The sequence below is a fragment of the Pseudorca crassidens genome, chromosome 16, assembly GCF_039906515.1.
Source record: "Pseudorca crassidens isolate mPseCra1 chromosome 16, mPseCra1.hap1, whole genome shotgun sequence".
NCBI classification, from domain to species: domain Eukaryota; kingdom Metazoa; phylum Chordata; class Mammalia; order Artiodactyla; family Delphinidae; genus Pseudorca; species Pseudorca crassidens.
The window spans coordinates 80406727-80427564 of record NC_090311.1 but is presented as its reverse complement, the minus strand read 5'-3'; the positions used below and the strand labels follow the sequence as shown (position 1 = coordinate 80427564).

Below are 20838 nucleotides of genomic sequence, written 5' to 3'. Positions count from 1 at the left end.
GAAGTTGCTATGTTGGGGTTGACCTGCTCTCCCAGAGTCTGTTCGGGCACAGGATATGTGAGTGTTTGCATGGACCCAGGAGTTCGCTGGAGCAGAGGAAAGCTGGGGTGGACCACCACATGCCAAGGAACTATGAAAAGAATAAGCAACCAGGCGGGATAAAGAGGCAGCAGCCCTCCTCCAAGAAACTGTGGGCGGGAGAGCCCTGGAAAAGAGAACTGGGTCTCTGCAGGACACGTGGAAGGACCTCGCCAGAGTGAGTCAGCTGGGACCGTGAGCCACGCTTCAAGGGCCGGGAGCCAGCTTACCACCGTGCCTGTCAACAGAGCACCTTCCTGTTCTTCTATGCCAAAGGCATCAGAACATTAGCCAGTGTGTGAGGGAAAAGAGTGAAAAAAGACCTTGCCATCCTCATACCCCTTCCTGCTTGGATCACCATATGGAAACAGACATTCTGAAATCCCCAGCAAGTCTGTGCTTTGTTACTTAAAGCAACTTAGAAGACTTTGTATTACCTGTGACCTGAAGTCCTGGGGCTTGCACCTTTTTATCTAAGAGTAGAGAAAGAACTCCTCTACAGAGCAAATTGAATGGGACAGTGGATGACAAAGAAGGCTGCTTTGGGATTAAACCTAGCAGCCCCACATCACACTTCCATTCACATGTGTATAAAATGTCACTGGAAGAACACACAAGAGACTGTGTGTGGTGGTTGCCTCTTGAATGAGGTACTAGAGACAAGTGTGAGAGGAAAGTTAACTTTTCCTACATACTTCTTTGCACCTGTTCAGTTTCTGGATCTCCTCAAGCCCATGTGCAAAAAATAGATGGTCCTGTTGTGAAATTACCTGTATTCAATATGGAATGGCCAAGGGGTACCAGCTCCAACTGCCTGGCCTCTAATTCTGGTTAGGTCACGACTAGCCATGGATCCTGCAGCTTCTTACCCAACCTCTCCACGCCAGTTTCATCAACTGTAAAATGGGAATAATGACAGTGCCTCTCTGGGTTACTGTGAGGAAGATATGTTTTAGTTCATGATAAGCTCTTTTTTTTCTTTTTTTTTTTTGCGGTACGCAGGCCTCTCACTGTTGTGGCCTCTCCTGTTGTGAAGCACAGGCTCCGGACGCACAGGCTCAGCAGCCATGGCTCACGGGCCCAGCCGCTCCGCGGCATGTGGGATCTTCCCGGACCGGGGCACGAACCCGTGTCCCCTGCATCGGCAGGTGGACTCTCAACCACTGCGCCACCAGGGAAGCCCCTATGCCAAGCTCTTTTAACAGTGCCAGTCTATCTGTGCTCAGTGAGTGTTGGCTGTTATTATTACCTGTAGTAATAATAATGATGATGATGTTAAAGGGGAAAGTCCATCAGAAGAAAAGGAAAAAAATCTGAATACCATTAAGAGCTAGTCCAGTTTTTACTTTCATGGGACGTAGAAAAGAGATTTAGAGTAGATAAAATGGGAATAAAGTTGGGTGGCTCGTAAAAGGAATCATCTGAGAGACCAAATGCTTAAAATCAGAAAACAATAATCACCTGATAAGTATCACCTTCCATATAAAATAAATCCCACCATCCAGCAATCCCACTCCTGGGAATATACCCAGACAAAACTATAATTCAAAAAGACACAGGCACCCCTATGTTCACAGCAGCACTGTTCACAACAGCCAAAACATGAAACAACTATATTTCCGTTTTTTAAAAAAATTTAAGTAAATACATAAATCACACCAAGCCTATTAAATAAAGCATTAGACATTACGATTGGAAAAATAACAGTATATCTAAGGACAGCCGCATCAAAATAAAACTAGTCACTCACTGGGAGAAATTAAGGGAAGAGCCAGTGAGGTCAGAGACATAAATTTAACCACCAGAAAATGAGTCATGAACTTGCAATACTAGAACGGAAAGGAAAGGGGGACAGGGTCCTCTTTTTGGAGAGTGCTGGGGAGGCCGACATCCTCGAACAAGGCAGGTACCCGTTCTTTTGTCACAGACACAAAACACAACTGGCTGGCAGACAACCATGTGTCTAAATGGCAGAAGATGAGGAGAGGCAGAAGGAATTTTGCAGGAAGGTGGCGACATCACTCAAGAAAGGCCATATTGAGAAGACTGAAGACGACTGCCCTAGGATGCCCTAGGGAGGGGGACATCCCTGGTACAAGTGCCTCCGCCAGGAAAGCAAAGTCCCCACGGAGCCAAGCCCTTCGTACACACAGTCCAAACAACCAACTGCAGCAGGAAAAATTTAAGACAACCGCATGGGATGGCATTCAGCCCGAGTCTGGAAGCCCACGGCCCGGGGAAGAATGCCTTCAAGCATCCCTAAGCTGCAGCCCTTGCACTGCGAACCCACTCTGTGTCAGACAGATGAGGGAAGGAGGAAGGAAATTCAGACATTCAAGTGGATTATGGGAAAGTGGGGAGCATCGTGCATCTCAATGTGAGAATAACTAAGGTCCCCACAAGTAGAAGGACCAGACAATAAGCTTCTAGGAATCAAAGGAGACAAAGTACAGACCACGTGATTCACCAGCAGAAAAAGCCTGTCTTAGGAAGAAGCTGAATATGAATGCTAGGATTGACCAGGGTGAGAGATACGCTTTGGGGACCAGCAATGTACCAAGCAGTCCAACAAAGCAACAACAATCAAACGGACCAGCCAGGCCCGCTGTGTCAGGTTGTGCAGGTTGCATCCTGCACACGGGCCTCCAGCTGACAGGGTCAAATGGTGGCTGAACTCTAGTCCCCAGGTCCTGAGCCAGGAAAGGGTGTCTTTTTGGACAGACCACCTTTCCATAATTCACATAAACTCATCTTCTATGTTAGAAGCAGGAGTGAAAAAAGGGGTGGCCAAAGACATACAAGACCAAAAAAAAAATAGTTAGGTACCCAAATGGTGAGTGGCCACAGACCGTGACAAAGTCACCGACTAGGTGTGACAATGACAGCTAGTGCGTGCAGAGCACCCACCGTGTATCTATCTGGTGCTACGCGGCCCCATGACAGATAATCCCATTTTATTATAATTATAGCAATTAGAAAGGATGTGGTTCTTATCAAAAGAGTCTCCAAGGCTAAATTAAGAAGCAGAACTGGAAACACAGCAAGTCTGGCTAACAGACAAGAAAATCAGAGGAAGCAAAAAGCTACAGCCGTAAAATAAAGGACAGGTTTTCTGTGTGAAAATCATAGATAACGTTGCCCCACACGGGGCCTTGAATGTGAAGGCTCCACCTCATTTTTTCCACTACTCAGATTGACCTTACTACCACCAGTATGATCAGAACTTCCCTTGATGAGGGGTCACTGTTTCAGGGAGTTCAGATGCCCTCGTGCACAGCAGGTCAGCAGCGCAGTGCTCTGACAAAGCCACAGACTTGGAGACGACAGGATCTCAGCTAAAATTCTGAATATCACTACTCTTACTTAGATGGCCTTGAGCAAGTAACCCACTCCCTCTGGATCTCAGTTGCTTAAATCTATAAAGCGAAACTCGCTATCCCCATTTTGCAGATGAGAAAACTGAGGCCCGGAGAAGTGAAGAGACTTGCACAAGATCACACAATTGATAGGTAGTAGAGCAGGGACATCTTTTGACACTAGCCTGGTGCTGTCAGAACTTCTTAAGGGTCAGAATCATGCCTGTCCTAAAGCTCTACATGAATCTCTGTTGGTTATCTCAAAATAATAAGTACATGAACATGTGTAATAAATGAAAGGTTAAACATCTCTAATGACAAACGCATCTTTCAGTTGGTCCAAATTAAAAGTAGGCTGATATAGGACTTCCCCCCTGGTGGCACAGTGGTTAAGACTCTGCGCTCCCAATGCAGGGGGCCCAGGTTCGATCCCTGGTCCGGGAACTAGATCCCACATGCATGCTGCAACTAAGAGTTCACATGCCACAACTATGAAGCCAGTGAGCCACAACTAAGGAGCCCGCCTGCCACAACTAAGCAGCCTGCCTGCTGCAACTAAGACCCAGTGCAACCAAGTAAATAAATAAAATTTTTTTTAAGTAGGCTGATAATAAAACAAAGTAAAACTCTTTCCAAATTATCTAAATAGACCTAATGTTTTTAGGTACGTACTTTTGAGCATTTCTCAAAAACACATAGCTTATAAATGCTAATAAATAACTTATTTTCCAAACAGACCTGAGTAAATGCTGGGGCTTAGAGGTCAGTTTGCCTCAGTAATTAATAATAAAATTTTAATTTACATTTCAAGGTCCCCATTAAGTAAAAGGGTGGATTCTCCCTGCAGTGGAACTGTCTTGACTAAACATGTTTAATCGAATTGTGCAAAACCCAGAAAAGTTCAGGGCCCCTTAAATAACAGAGCTTCAGCAAGCAGCCAGGGATCTTTTTGGACCAAGTTCTCATAAGTGGAACAAACTGAGAAAGATGTTAAAAATCACAGGCAGCACTGAAGTGCAGAAAAATATATTTAGGCATCAAAACCCAGAGAACAGAACCCTGCCTTGGGGAAGAAGGGTCTTTTATTTCTAAAGTTATTTTCAGAGACCGGAAGACCAGAGCAAGAAAAGGACTACCTGCATTTTTTCCAATAAGATAGGCTATATATTAAAAAGCAGCCGTGTAATAAATGCATTCACATAAAATGACTCTGTAATCGTTAAAAGCACACTGGCATAAAAATATAGAAATTTTAGTATAACTGGTTTGATGTAAGAATTAAAGTATTTAAGGTGTCAGCTTTTTGCTTTCTAAACTCTTGAGATTTAGCCAAAAATTATTTTGAAATATCATTAAAGAGGACCTTAACTAAGGACAATTTCCTATTTACAAATATAAAGTAGAAATCAAGCGACTCAGTGAATCATAATTAGGCAGAAATTAAGGGTTCCGAGCATACGCCTACATCCGATCTTAAAAGGAGTTATGTAAAAATGAGCCCGTACTCATAAAAAAACATCTGCAGGGATATACATTAAATGTTACTCAGGTTGTTGCTAAGGAGTGGGATTAGATCATTATCGGGAAATACTCAAAGTATGTTGTGAGGTAGACAACCTAATGCTGGTTGGAAGAGAAAGAGAGGCAGGTTGATTTTATTTCTACCAGGTTATTATGTGTGAGATCATTGCGAGGCAAATACAGGGCACTTTGCTAGGTACGACAAGGAAGACCAAGATGAATCAACAAAATCAAAAACCATGTCCTCAAAAACTCAAGAAAGCTCACGACCCAGGAGCAGAGGTAAATACATGTTCCAACAACGAAGTACAGAATTCAAAATGTGCCACAGTACTGCCATGAAATACAGAATGGTGTCAGGGCAAGAGAGAAGAGAGATTAATTCTAGATAAGTGGGATCAGGGAAGCCTAGACAGAGATGGCCTTTCCAGCGGGCTTTCGATTTGGGCAAGTGAATGATGGGGAAAAAATAAAGTCAGTACTGAGAAGTACTTTCATGCATTCATTCAATCAACGGTTCATCAATTCATTCAGTTCTCTATTCATTCATTCATTCAATCCTCCTAGGCACCCTATAAGGCAGGTACTCTTAGCCCTGCTTTACACGCCAGAAATCTCAACCTTGCTTGAGCTCACACAACCAGTAAGCAGAAGAACCAGGACTGAACCCAAGCTTGTGTTCCTCCTCTCTCTGCTGCGCTGCCCCTCTAGACAAAGAGAAAACAACTGGGCCCTATAGGCTAAGGAAACAGGATGAACAAGGTCACAGAAGAGGAAACTTACATTTATTAAAAAGAAACCATTTATTAAAGGGTCTCCATGGATTAGCCGCTGTATGAAGTGCTTTTTACATGGAATTTACTTATTTTTCCCATGAAACGGTCATTATCACATCTATTTTAAGGATGACAAAACGAAGATTTAGATAGGTCAACTATCAGGTCAAACAGCTCATAAGTAGCAAAACGGAAATTTACACCAGGTCTGAGTCCAATCCCAGGTCAAGCCAGAAAGATGGATAGCTTTAGGTGCTTATTTAATCCCTAAAACAACACTTCACAGCTGGTCCTAGTGTTTTTCTCATTTCACAGGTAAGAAAATTTAAAAAATCAGATAAGGTAAAAGTAACTTGCCCAAGGTCAGAGAACTGGTAAGAGGTGAACCCAAAATTTCACGTAGGCAGCCTGACTTCAGAGCCAGAATTCTGATCCTGTGACTAAACCACCAGAAAAACAATGAACGAAGCCAAATCACAGACAACTTCTAATGTCAGACTGGGACTCTGTCAGCTATGCAAACTCACTGAAGATTTTTGCCGTGGAGAACATGATCAAATGATGTTTTAGGAATAAAGACCTTCAGTAGACATATCAAAATTAGATTCTTAACATTCAATATGACATGGAACACCCTGCTTGTAGAGCTTTTCAAATAAGGTTAAACATTGTTTCAATAAGGTTTGTTTACCTAAGAAGGTCATCTGTGTAGTTACTCAGCAAGCACTCAACTGTGTAACCTCCCTAAAGGGTCAAGTAAATTACATTAGATTTATCCATCATTACATTTTTCTACAGATTTCTTTACACAGTGATGTGGAAATTGCAAATTGAGCAACTAATCATAGAACCTGCCTTCCCAAAGCAAAACAAGAAAGGAGGAAAGGGGGGGGGCTTCCCTGGTGGCGAAGTGGTTGAGAGTCCGCCTGCCGATGTAGGGGACGCGGGTTCGTGCCCCGGTCCGGGAAGATCCCACATGCCGCGGAGCGGTTGGGTCCGTGAGCCATGGCCGCTGAGCCTCCGCGTCCGGAGCCTGTGCTCCGCAGCGGGAGGGGCCACGACAGTGAGAGGCCCGTGCACCGCAAAAAAAAAAAAAAAAAGAAAGAAAAGAAAGGAGGAAAGAGGGTAAAAGATCAACAACGGAAACAGGTTTGCTTTTAACATTTCATTTTTGCCTTTTGGCTATCATGCACAGCAGCTTCTACCAAACATTACCACAAGGTACCCAGCTGAGAGGCCTGGGACTGTTCACAGACAAAACAGGTTCAACCTTCCACAGCAACACGCAGAGTCTGACTCATCGGAACAGCTGGCATCAATTCTTAATGAGTCCCAGAGCCCCCAAAGTCCTTCCTACTTCTTTTTCCTGCCGGAGAGCCCCTTCTCCTTTCCCTTTACTTTCTCTGTCCCAAATTCCTGAAGACCTTCCCCATACCGCCTCTTAGGGAATCACTGCCAATCCTTTCCATCCCGAGGCCGACTCGGAGGTTTCCCCAGGGCTTGAACGCCGCCACTCACCAGGTGCAGGGCCAGGGGCAGCAGCAGCAAGAACAGCCACAGGTAGAGGTGGCAGCTGTTAGTGAACTTGCTCTGGTCCGGGTCGTGGTACCAGCCTCCGGTGAGCGCGGCCCACACGCCCTGCCGAAGCAGCAGCAGCACCCGGGACGCCATGCCTGCGCCCCGGGGCCGGCGCGCGCCGCGCGGCCCGCTGCCAGCCGTCCACCGCCCGGACGCTCTCAGCTTTAACACGCGGGCCCTCGCGCGGCGTCACGGACGCCGCCGCCGCCACCGTCGCCGCCGCCGCCCCCTCCAGCTCCTTCCGCCCCACGACCGAAGTTCCAACTGCTCTTCTGCCCGCACCCGCGAACCGCGGCGCCGGAGCCGGCTGCTGCCGCCGGGCAGGTGGGCGCCATGTCCGAGGGAGGAAGGATTTTCCCAAGGTGCTCAGAGGCGGCTGCTGGGAGGATGCTCCAGAGGCTCCTCCCAGGGCCCGCCTAGAGTCACTCCGTCGGCCTTCCTTTGGGGAGGGCGGCGACGGGGGCGCGAGGGTGAGAAGAATTTCTGAGGCCCTCCAGCCTCTTCTCTTACCTCTGGCAGCTCCCCTCTACCTCTTCACCTCATCTTCCTATAAGGGAGCGTGGAAAGCTTAAAAATCAAAGATGTTCTCGTGCAGAAGAGACAAACCAGGACATGGTCCTTTGCCTTTTCCTTTTTTTGCAGCCTGCACCAAAATAGTTATGTAACTCCAGCTCCTGTCACACATTCCTCAATGTAATTTCTTGCCCTGAGCACTGCCTGCCCAGCTTCATTCTCCTTAACTGACCACTCACCCCAGACGTTCTACTAGCTAAGCTCTACCTGCACCCTTGACCCTGATCTCTTTTCCTCCCTGACCTTTTCTCCTCCTCCCTTGCTGTTGTCCACCCTGGCAGATAACGAAAATAACCACCTTTGGGGAATAATTTCAGGAGCTTCAGTTAGGCTACCTGCCTTTTTATATATTTCCGAGAACATAATCCCAGGCATCAATCGGGTATACTGTTTAGATAGGAAGACCCACTAGAAGGTATCACTGAACTAATAATGTTTAAGCTTTTATAGTAGAGAAATTTCAGATTCTCTTCTGAAAGCAGGTTTTCGACAGGGAAGAAATAAAGAGGAACTTGCTTTCTTAGAATGAGGAGAGGAAGCTCTCATTATTAGTCACTGATAACCTAAAGTAAATGAGCTTCACGTTGCAGCGAGCAGGCTTTGGGACGCGTGGAGATAAAAGGGAACACGACTTCCTTACGTGTGAGCAGCATTAGGCTTGTGTGAGTTAGGGCCTTTGGGGAAGAAGGAGGATGAGAAAGACGCTCTGATCCCCAAACATGTCTTTTCTGCATCATGCTTACCTCACCTGATATGTGCACCTGTATATGCCCCGGCCACGCTCTGGTCTGCAGCAGCTTTTGCTCTTGGCCACCTTAGGCAGGCCCAGTAAAGGCATACGCCTCCTTATGCGGAAATGAAACAAGGGGAGGGCCATCCTGAGGAGCAGGTCTGGGACGTGGAAGTCCAATGTCACACTGGTGTGTAAGCCTTCAGCTTTAACCGCTCTTTAATCACTCAGCATTCATCTGTAGGAATGACTAACCAAAATATAATAACACTGCTTTCTGTACTGAAAGAATCATTTTCTCAAAGGTACAGAGGATGCTTGTTTTATATGGACTCATCGCTTGCAACCTACCAGGCACTCTATACATGTTTAATGAATCAATCGATCGATCGATCAACTCCACAGAAAAGACCCACATTAAAGGATTACTCTCATGTGCTTGGGTCCAGAAGAAATAGGTCCATTCTTGCACTGAAGGAGTGCCTTTATTCATTCTGATTATTCATCCTTTATTCATGCCTGATTCATCGGAATATTTATTGAGCACCTTCTGTGTGCCGGGCATTTTGTTGAAGGAGAGAAAGCGAATATAAAAAATATATAGTCCCTACCATGAAGGAGTTCACAGACTACTAGGGGAGACAGGCAAATCAACAAAGACTTGCAATTAAATGTGCTGTATGCTACAATGGAATTGAATATATGTCTCCTCCTGGAGATGCCCATATGGAAGGCATACTGCTGGAAGGTACGTCCTGCCCACCATCCCTATGCTAGGAGCCACTTCAAGGATGCAGCCTTGAGAGAGTAATGTGTGGTTGAGACCATACGGACTGTATACCTGACTGAACCCCATTAAGGCCTCTATATAAACTCTTTAAGTTTCTGGCGGGCAGGCGTGGAGATCTACCTGTCTTGCGGCCACCCAAGACAAGCCTCGTATGTAAGTTCTCTTGCTTCTTAAACCTGCCACCTACCAATCAGGAGGGGCTGCCTCTTTCTTCATCTCTTTCTTGGCTTCTTTTGGATGGATTATGTTTTATTATTGAAACTTTTTATATTACCTTGAAAGTCATAAACCTGTAAAGCTTTTTTTTAAAGAGGTCAGAAATATAAAGTAAGGTATTTCTTTTTTTTTAATTAATTTATTTATTTTTGGCTGCGTTGGGTCTTTGTTGCTGCGTGTGGGCTCTCTCTAGTTGCGATGAGCCGGGGCTTCTCTTCGTTGCAGTGCGCGGGCTTCTCATATGCGGTGGCTTCTCTTGCTGTGGAGCACAGGCTCCAGGCACATGGGCTTCAGTAGTTGTGGTGTGTGGGCTCAGTAGTTGTGGCTCACAGGCTCTAGAGTGCAGGCTCAGTAGTTGTGGTGAATGGGCTTAGTTGCTCTACGGCATGTGGGATCTTCCTGGACCAGGGCTCGAACCCGTGTCTCCTGCATTGGCAGGTGGATTCTTAACCACTGCGCCACCAGGGAAGTCCTAAAGTAAGGTATTTCTAATGGAGGTAGAATTATACAGTAGAGAGGATAACGTCAGGACGTGGAGGACACACGTGGAGAAGGAGTACAGAGGAGTGCAGGCGTAGGGTAGGTCCTTCGTGTAGGAGTCGGAGGTGAAGCAGAGATTATTTATAATGATGCAGGGCTTTCATGGAGCATCCATAAAGAATTTGGAGAGAGCAGAGGAAAGATAGGCTCATCCTCAGTCAGTAGGCATAAAGAAGATGGAAATAAGGACAAGAAGACTGCATTTAGGAAAAATTCCTAATGAATAGAATGCTAACCCTTCACTCCAAGATCATTTGAGATTTTCCCAAATATGCCTCATTCTGCCTAAGAGTAAGCATATAATGTAAAACACATTTTTGGTTCTTTTAACTGCATATTATAACTCAAACAGTCAAGTTTGAAGTAGAAAACACCAGTTATTATTATTGTTGTTATTGTTGAAAAAAGTGAAGGAAAAAAGCAGAGTGGCCTTTACTCATTTGTAGCACTAGGTGGCACCAGAGCGCTGCATCCGAAGCAGTAAAATTGAGCCCGTGGCTGACACAGCAAAGCAAGAAAAGACTTTAAACGAGGAGGAATTCAATACTCTGGAAAGCTTGCCTCCGAAAGGACACTTCTTCTTTCACCTGATTAGTTTATGCATGTCTTCTGAAGGCCACTGTGGCCTTTATTTATCTAAAACAATTTTTTTACCTTATATACAAATGAGTGTCCCTGAAGAACAGAATAGAAATAGGACCCAAAGTATATTCTAAAATCTAATTTTAAAACTTTTCAGAAATAAAAGAGGACTTTACCTAAACATTAAAAGGGTGCATCATGCCCCTACCCCCAAAATGACAAAAAAAAAAATGAACATTAAGATAGATCCTAGGGCAACTGACATCTCCAATCAGAGCAGGACCTTGGTGAACTCACTCTCCCACAAAAGCAATGAAAATACAGGCAGAGCAACTAAGAACAATCATTTCAGAACCCTAAAAATTAACCAAAGCCATAGATTGAACTGCAAATCATCCATCCAAGAGGAACTATTGAACTTAGGTAAGACAGTAGGGTCTGTGACATTTTAACAGGGGCTATTCTCACCCCTCCTCCATCCCAAGCTCAGTGACTCACCCTACAGAACCCTATGAAAAGATAAAAGGGCGTCTTTAGGCTGAACTTAAACGATACTAGACAATAACTCCAATCCACACAGAGCAATAACAAGCACCCGTAAAGGTAACTACGCAAGTACATATAAAAAAAGTACAAATACATTTTTGTTTATAACCCCTCTATTCTTATATCTGCTTGTAAACACAACTGCATAAAGCAAGAATTCCTGTCCAGTTATTCTTTTAATAAGCAAGATATACATTTTTATTCTGTGAAGGGACTAAATTTTGGGAGTTTACTTGTTACTGCAGCACAACCTACCCTGATACAGAAATTATTACCTTGAAATAGTGTACAAATGTAATAAAACCTAAAATAGTTGTCATTGGCTTAGTGGCTGTGGAGCAAGTGAGGAGCAAGGGAACATCTTGCAGGCTGGAAAGATGGAGACCCAAGTTATGCAGCATTAAATTATCTGGTAAAAGTGTCCTCTTCAGGGACTCAGATGACCTACCGACAGCTACTGAGCCTATGACTCTGGAGAAAAAACTCGGGAAAGAAAAAAAGAAAGAATGTGTGTGCACATTGACTGTTCCCGGTTGCATTTAGCAAAAAATAATTGAATGATTTCAAAGCAGAACACCAGGGCCCTGAATGGCCTCAGCATGGCGTAGCTGATTCACCAGCCTAAATGCCTGCTTCTTACTTGGAAATAAATTGCAATAGAAATAAATTAATTTCGATTGCGTTGTTACTAAAATGGGGGATCCATTTGCTACTGCGGCTTAGCCTACCCTAGTTAACACAAGAAACAATGAAAATAAATTAAGCATTGAGCTCAAGGAAAAGAATAACAACTACAAACCCAAGGAAAGCAGATGGAAAATAGTAATGAGTATAAATGCAGAGATGAATCATTAGGAAAAAGAAAAACAATAGAACTAATAAATAAATACAAAACCACAAAAGTTTTGTTAGGGGAAGGGCAATAAAATAGATAAATCAGTAGCTCATCTGAACAGAAGCAAAGGTAGAAAGCATACATAGGCAAAAAGAGATGAAAAGGAGAAAACAATAGAAAAGAAAGAAATTTAAATAATCATAAGGGAATACTTTGCTACAGAGTAGGTAAATAAATGTGGGAACCTAGGTGAAATGGGTAATTATCTAGAAAAGTTAAATTACCAAATCTCACCCCAGAAGAGAGAACATCTAAAGCAAACAATGACCTTATGGAAGAAATAGAGAATATTATAAAAATGGTACACACTCAAGAAGCACTAGAGCCAAACTCTTGCAAAGCAGATTTGTACATAAACTTTTATAATTCCAGTGTAATTTAAACTGTTTCAGAACACTGAAAAAGAAGAAAGGCATTTCCAAATCCTTTACATGAAGATAACATAACATACATTCCAAAAATCAAATAAAACGTCATAACTATACCCAATCATGAGTATGAATATTCATGCAAAAATCCAAATTAAGTATTAGCAAAGTGAATGCAGCAACACATAAAAACCAAAGGGAGATTCCTTCCAGGAATACAAAGATGATTCATCACCGAAAGGGTACCCATTAAAGGAGGTAAATTTAGGATGTCCATTATCAAAATCCTTATTTCATGTGGTCTGGGAACACTGGTCAAAGTATTAGAGAAGATATCCACATGACGAAAACCTTAAAGAGCTATCAAAGGACACAAGCAAACGAAAATACTAAACAAATGGAAGGGCACAGAAAGTTGTGTGCCTGGAAGAGTCAATGTTACAAAGCCTTGGTGAATTAGTTTGCAACACCTAACATAATCCCAATTTAGGAAACCCAAAAGAACAAACTAAAAATACACGCCACAACAGGGATGAATCTTAACGAATACAAGCTTATTGAGCACCATAAACTCAGAAGAGTGCATACAATATGATTCCATTTCTATAAAATTTGAAGAGAGGGAAACCTAATTTATGATGTCAGGACAGTCCTGGAAGGAAGAGCAAGGAGTTCCCGGGTTTCTACTGGTGCTCTGTTTCTGGATCTGGGAGCTGCTTACACATATGATGTTAGTTTGTGTCCCGTAGAGATAAATAAGAAGAATTGCCAGGAAAATTCTGGAAACGAATATTAGTGAGGAAGATTAGCCCTAACCAATACTATAATATTGTGTTCCTAGGGCACAAGTAGACAGAAATGTCAGTGAGCTAGAAGGATGGAGGGGGGTTGGGGGGGAACACTAAACAAAAACTTATGGAAAATCATTTTTAAGAATTAAGGGAATCTTTTCTACTATGACCTGGAATCCATAAAGGAAAAGATTCAACTACATAGAAGTGAAAAGAAAAAGAAAAGGAAACATCTTCATTAAAAAAAAAAATCACAGATAAACCATAATGGAAAAGAATATTAAAAAATTGCATGTATATGTATAACTGAATCACTTTTCTGTACAACAGAAATGAACACAACATTGTAAATCAACTATACTTCAGTTAAATAAATAAATAAAAATAAAGTGTTCAACAACAGCAAAAAAAAAAAAAATCACACAAAGAGAAAAAATCTAGACACACCAGTAAAAATATGTGCACCTCATATTTAAGTCATATAGACAAGTCATTTAATACACACAGACCTCCTGAAAATCAACAAGAAATAAGACAAGACCAACCAAAAATGGACAAAGGGAAAGAACAGACAGTTCACAGAAAAGTTAATTCAAATGACTCAAATGTCTGAAAAGATGTCAGTCTCAGTCACAGTAAGAAAATATTTTTTAAAATATGGCTGCAAAAATAATTAGAACACACACACATAGCAGATTTTCTAGCTTCTTTCTAGATGGATTCTAAACATGGAAAATATTAAAAGATGGCGACAACTAGTCAAGGGAATAATAAACTGCTAAAAGAATATAGTTTCACTTGAAAAAGCAGACTTAGAATCCATCAAAGAAGGAAAACTAAGGTGTCCAGTACCAAACCTAATATTAAGGAAAATCAACATCCAGTATAAGTGGAAGCTGGGGCTCAGATTCTACCTGTTGAATATACCATAATTGTTAATATTTTTTTAAGATGTTAAATTTCTAATCTTTGAGAGGCTGCATTTGTTGTTGTTGTTTTTTTAGTGGTATTCTTACTGTTATTATAGAAAACCAGTTTGCCCAAGAGCATTATTAGAAAAGAAAATCCTCCCTGAAATAGATACTCCCTGGAGGATTTCCCTCACTGAACCCTCAACTCTATCAAGTGACTTGAGAAAAGATTAGGAAGACTTCAAATAATCCTGTGCGTAGCAACCACAAAACAATACTTGACAGTTACAGGACACATTTCAGTTTTCAAAGTACTTCACATTCATCAGCTCCTTCAGGTTAATAAAACCAACCTAAAAGGTAACAAAAACACCCAGAAAATCAGGAAGTTCACATGATGACGCAGATGCTGTGGCTTTGGGCCCTGGAAATTCTTGCAGAAATTAAAACTAACACTGATGCAGGAGAAATCGTGGCAGCAGGAATGGATGGAAGCAGGGTGCTTATAACTGGTATGTTCCACCTTTATGTTTAAAGGAAGAAAAGGTCAGCTGGGTTGATTTAAGATTTCTGAAGAAATTTCAGCAGAGATTTAAAAAGACTTAGAGAAAGAGATTACTTCATCAAAGAACCTTGAACCATGTAGATCAGTGCTGAATTAGCATATGCTGAAAGCAGTAGTTAAGAAAAAAAATTCTTGGATTTATTTAGTGTTTTTCTTCTAAGAATTTCAAAAGAGCTGTTTAATTTTGTTGTCATTAATTCTCATGGTACTCCTCGTATTCTTAAGTGAGTATGTTAATATTCCTCTAATTTTATATGTAGATTTAAAAATTGGGCTGTTGAAACCAAAGCTCAAGGTCTCTAAAAAGGTCAGTGGTGTAAATTTGTTATGTGTCTCAGTCTATTTTAGGAAGGTTAGACCCCCAAGATAGATCTGATGTGCAGGAAACCATCATTTCCATAGAATGAATACCATAAAAGAGCACAACAGAGTAAATTTGTTCAGAGTAGAAAAGTCAGCTCACAAAAACAGACCCATGAGTCTGTGAGCCATGAGTCCAAGAATTAGACATTCTGATCAAGAACATGAACTTACTGTACGTTTTGTAATGTAACTAGCAAGCTGATGGCACTAAATAAAAATGAAACATAGCAAGTATAAACCCATTAGCCTATGGTTTATTCACTACAATCTTAGGAGGATGAGTTGCTCTTTTTTTTTTAATCATCTTTGTCCTCTGTTTAACATTTCTAGCAGTTTATGAAGAATTAGTCATTATATTTGAAGAGTCTAGTAAATTACAAATAAAAGAAAGCTAATTCTGATAGGACAGAATGTACAAAAATGGCAACTCAGAGCGGAATGGCAACCTTCCTATCTCAGGTCCAAGGTCATGAGCTTTGTAGCTTTCCTTTAGAAGGGGTATCGTAAAGAGTTTTAAAAAGACCTTGGCTTTCTGAAACCACTCAGGTTTTTACATTGTTATATTATTCAGTGAAGTAGTTCATTGTGCATCTGAGTAGCCCTGACTGGAATCTGTAACTTTAAGCGTGGACAGGCAAGGGGCCAGTCCTGTCCAGTGATTAAAGTTACAGAAATTCTAAAAATCATGATGACTCTGTCCAAAGCTGAAAGCCAGCTGAAACTTTGGGAATAAACAGCAACCGGACACACAGACTGAATTCAAAGCTTCAGCACTTAGAGAACATGCCAATAAGTGTTAACTTATTATAATTGATGAATCATCATCATCATTGTCATCATTATTATTATTCATTTAACCCCACATCTTTAAACTCATGAAAAGGAAGCCAGAGAACCGGATTATAGCACAGGGAACCATGTGCAATATCCTGTGATAAACCATAACGAAAAAGAATATATATAACTGAATCACTTTGCTGTACAGTAGAAATTAACACAACATTGTAAATCAACTGTACTTCAATAAAAAATAAAGTAGTCTAAGTAAAAAACAAAACAACAGCAACAAAAAGTACTCCATGCTGCCTTTTGCTCACCGCACCCACTTATAACTCCGCAGCTACAACATTGAGGTAATGAGCTGGGCCTTACCCTAACAACGGGAAAGTCAAAGTACATTGTGACCTCCTTTGTGGTATTTGCTCACTTAATCTTTCTCCAGATAATTGCTTGTCCAATCCTTTCTCTCCTTCAAGTCTTTGCTCAAATCTCTCCTTCTCAACGAGGCCATCCTGTCTACTCTGTTGACCACCACAAAATGCCCCAGTTCACTCCACCTTCGCCCCCATTCCTGATGCATATTTTCTTGCTTTCCTTTTTATTTTTACACAGTATTTATCAAATTCTAATATGCAATGTAATTTGCATATTTATTCTATTTCCCACCTACTGCCTTTAAAATACAAGTTCCATGATAAAAGAGAACTTTCTTTGTTTTGTTCACCTTAATATCCCAAGTACCTAGATTACTGCCTGACATTCAAAAAACAAAAAAAAAGATGAACCTAGTTTTTGTATATATTCTGTTCTATTACCTTTGCAAACTATCTCTATTATTACTTGGCTTTCTTGTGGCATGGTCCATGATGAATGAATATCAAGTTGGGCTTCCCTGGTGGTGCAGTGGTTGAGAGTCCGCCTGCTGATGCAGGGGATGCGGGTTCGTGCCCTGGTCCGGGAGGATCCCACATGCCGCGGAGCGGCCAGGCCCATGGGCCATGGCCACTGAGCCCGCGCCTCTGGAGCCTGTGCTCCGCAATGGGAGAGGCCACAACAGTGAGAGGCCCGCGTACCGCCAAAAAAAAAAAAAAAGCATTATGTTTTATGATGTCATATGCCCAAGACCCTTGGAAATTACCATCCCAACTTTTAATTCTGAACACCCTGTGAAAATTTTAGAATTTTTCTGGCAGGTGAAGTTGATCTTGGATGGGAAAATATACCAAATGGAAGCCAAAAAAAAAGGATAAACATGCTTTCTGTTGAATTTTCCATTCGAATGGCTCCTCTATGAATAGTAATGAATATTAAAATAACACAAGCTAACATTTATTAGCATTAATTCAGTGCTATGCTTTAATATACTAGCTCAATGAATCTTCAGAACAATACCATGGGGCAGATACTGTTCTACCATTTTGCAGAGACAGTGGAAAAACATTTAAAGTCATGTAACAAGTAATGACAAAGTCAAGATTGGAACCCAGGGCTGTCTGCAGACTCTTGCGGTTATACCAAATTATACCACATTGGTGAAACACCACACACACACACACACACACACACACACACACACACACACACTCGATTTCCCAAATATAATCCAAGGTAAATAATTCATGATGGCTGGCATTTCCAAAGTTCCAGGGCAACAATCAAAATGCTTTTTGTCTTAAAAAGTTTGAGCAATTCCATTGAACTGTTAATCTTCCTAATATACTGTTTTACACCTAGAAGTATGAAGGTCTGATAAAAGTAACTAAAAATTCGAGAACCATCTTTTTAGCCGGAAGATTGTTCCATGTCTTAAAGAATTTACACATAGCTCTTGAGGGAATATTTTTCCTCACCCCTCTCTCTCACCCCTCCAGGGTTTCTCATCTCTCCTCATGTCCAGACACCCCGCTCATTTTTTAAGTCCTTTCTAATCCAGCTTCCTTTCTCAGCTTTTCTCCAGAAAATATTCTTTCCTGTCGTTGAGTCATGACAATAGCCTGTGAACACCAAAATCCTTGTCCTTTCTTCCTTATGCTTTCTTCTTCATCCTCTTACGATCCTGTCTTTACCATCCACTTGTTTACCCCACCAACCCTGAAAGTTCTCTCTCCTCTGTTACACCATCTCACCGTGAGGGTGACCATCCTGGGATTTTAGCCCTGAGTGGCCTGTGTCGGGAACCTGGGACAGTTGGTCACTTTGTACGTCACCCTCTTTCTCACAGGTCCCCACTGCCTTTCAACTGCTCTACTGTTCCACACAGTCCAAGCAGTATGTCCCTCTCACATTGCTATTTCGTCCTATTTGTTAATCTTGACTCTCTAAGATCCTGGATGGCAAGGGCAGCTCTAGATTAATTTTCCCCATCTCCACTTTCTTACTCTTTATTTTTTTCACTATAAATTGTCTCCCTGCGCACAACTAAAGCTGATTTTTTAAAAAACTTTATTTTTATTTATTTATTTTTGGCTGCATTGGGTCTTCATTGCTGCACGCGGGCTTTCTCTAGTTGCGGGGAGCGGGGGCTACTCTTCGTTGCGGTGCGTGGGCTTCTCATTGCAGTGGCTTCTCTTGTTGGGGAGCACGGGCTCTAGGTGCTTGGGCTTCATTAGTTGTGGCATGCAGGCTCAGTAGTTGTAGCACACGGGCTTAGTTGCTCCGTGGCGTATGGGATCTCCCCAGACCAGGGCTCGAACCGGTGTTCCCTACATTGGCAGGCGGATTCTTAACCACTGCGTCACCAGGGAAGTCCCCACAACTTTTTTCTTTGAAGAGAGCAAATCCATATGGCCATTCCCTCTGTTTTCACTAACACCAACCTGTTACCCTCTTTGTCTGATTCTTCAAAGTCTTCCCCCTTGGTTCTTATTTTTATCAACTTCTATTTAAATGTATTTGTCACTCCAGTTCTGTCTTCACACTCTGTTCTTCTTTTGTGACGATCTTCCTGGTGGAATGAGCAGGGCCAGACAGAGTGGGCGTGGCTACAGCGCTCACCTCTGAGTAGCACAGGACACCTATGCTACTTCCCCAGCTGTAAGATTCAGACGGTTAAAAAAAACAGATGTGAAAGTAACAAATGATGAATTTTAGGAAGGATCAAGCACAGACAGACTCCCTGCCAGGACAGTTTCCTGCTCAGAGGTCCCAAATGGGGAAAAGGTCTCAGGGGATCGTACTGCTGGAGGTTCAAGGGGGGTCCACAGGATGAGTCTCTGAATCGTGGTGTGGAGAGTGATAACCACTTGGTACCCCTCTTTGTATCAGGTGTGTGAGTCAAGCAAGGGGTCAAGTTTAGCTAATTTAGAAGGCCCTGAGGACGGATCCCTCTGGAACTTGAGAGGCTTGAGGTCCTGGAAGGCAGCAGAGAGTCCGTGAAGGGCAGGAAGAGTCTGCCAGGGTAGATGTCTGCCAGGTGTGGACAGGGCTTCTAACACAGAAGCACACACTGGGTCCCCCTGCTCTCTATGTGGCCCGAATAGTTCATGTCAAGTGTTTGACATTGGCTTAGAGAATTACTTCCAAAACTCCGTTCCCACCATAAATGCTCTCCTTTCTGATCTCCTGATTCTCTGACATTCCTACTCTATAACTAGTTGTCCCCAAATCATCCCAAATACAACATGACCAAAAAAAAAGCCTTCTCCCTAAACTATTCCCTGGGTCATTTAACATCATTACCATCCACCTAATTGCTTAAGCTAGAAACCTAGGTGGGGTTATCTTGAACATTTCCCACAAACCCTTATCCACAATTCTAGAACCCAAAAAGCTCTGAAAACCAAAACTCATCTCGTAAGGTGGCCCCAAAACTCATGTGGTAACAAAACTTGCAACCTGGGGCTATCTGTGGCCAACCATACATGTAAATACTAGAAAAACAAAATAATTAGAAACTAGGTTTGCTAAAGGGGCTGATCCGAGGAACTGCTTGCTCTCTTCATTGGAAAGGGTATTAATAATAAGAGCTAATATTTGTTTCTCAGTGTAATTATCCATTCCCAGCCTCATTCCCCAAATGATCTGAGGGGGGCTTAAAAAGTTAAATGCACAGCATCTGCACCAAAGATACCCTGATAAATAACACCTAGTTTACTGCCTTAATGGCCTGTCACTGACACCCTGATGTGGAGATACTGTTAGATCATTACACACAGGGTGACCAGCTCATCCTGGCAGCTTTTTTTTTTAAACTGAAGTATGATTTACAATGATGTGTTAGTTTCAGGTGTGCAGCCAAGTGAGCTATATATATATATGTTTTCATATATATATATATATGTATACATTCCCTTTCAGACTCTCTTACAGGCAATCACAAAATACTGAGTACAGTTCTCTGTGCTACACAGTAGGTCCCTGCTGGTTATCTACTTCACATATAGCAATGTGTATATACCAATCCCAAGCTCCCAGTCTATCCCTCCTCCCTACCACCACCCCAGGCAACCACAAGTTTGTCTTCTATGTCTATGTGTCTATTTCTGTTTTATATATTAATTCATTTGTATCTCTTTTTTTTTTTAAGATTCCACTTACAAGTGATATCATGTGGTATTTGTCTTTCTCTCTCTGGCTTGCTTCACGTAATATGATGTTTCCTAGGTCCATCCATGTTGCTGCATATGGTATTATTGCATTCTTTTTTGTGGCTAATATCCCATTGTATATATATACCACAATAAGAGCTAATATTTATTGAGAACTTACTACGTGCGAAGCACCTTCGCAAGCCTTTCCATCTATTAATTTATTTAGTCTTCCCAGCCAGCCTATGAGGTAGGTACTATTTCATATAATTCCCATTTTACAGATGAGAAAACTGAGCCACAGAGAAGTAACTTGTTCAAGGTCACACAGCCAATAAATGGTACAATTTGAA

The 20838-nt window shown here is 42.1% G+C and overlaps 1 protein-coding gene and 1 long non-coding RNA gene across 6 annotated transcripts in view; both read right to left on the bottom strand.

Annotated features, from left to right (window-relative positions):
• The window catches only part of PCNX2 (pecanex 2), a 274115-nt gene extending 266457 nt beyond the window's left edge, over positions 1-7658 (bottom strand). For all 5 annotated transcript variants that reach the window (XR_010936051.1, XM_067711081.1, XM_067711082.1 and 2 more), the window contains exon 1: positions 7250-7658. Coding sequence is in view for 4 of the 5 variants with exons in the window: in XM_067711081.1 (XP_067567182.1) it covers positions 7250-7402 (153 nt within the window). In the remaining variant the exon portion in view is untranslated. The remainder of the gene's footprint in view (positions 1-7249) is intronic.
• The window catches only part of LOC137209416 (uncharacterized), a 426966-nt gene that overhangs the window by 267611 nt on the left and 138517 nt on the right, over positions 1-20838 (bottom strand). The window lies entirely within an intron of this gene.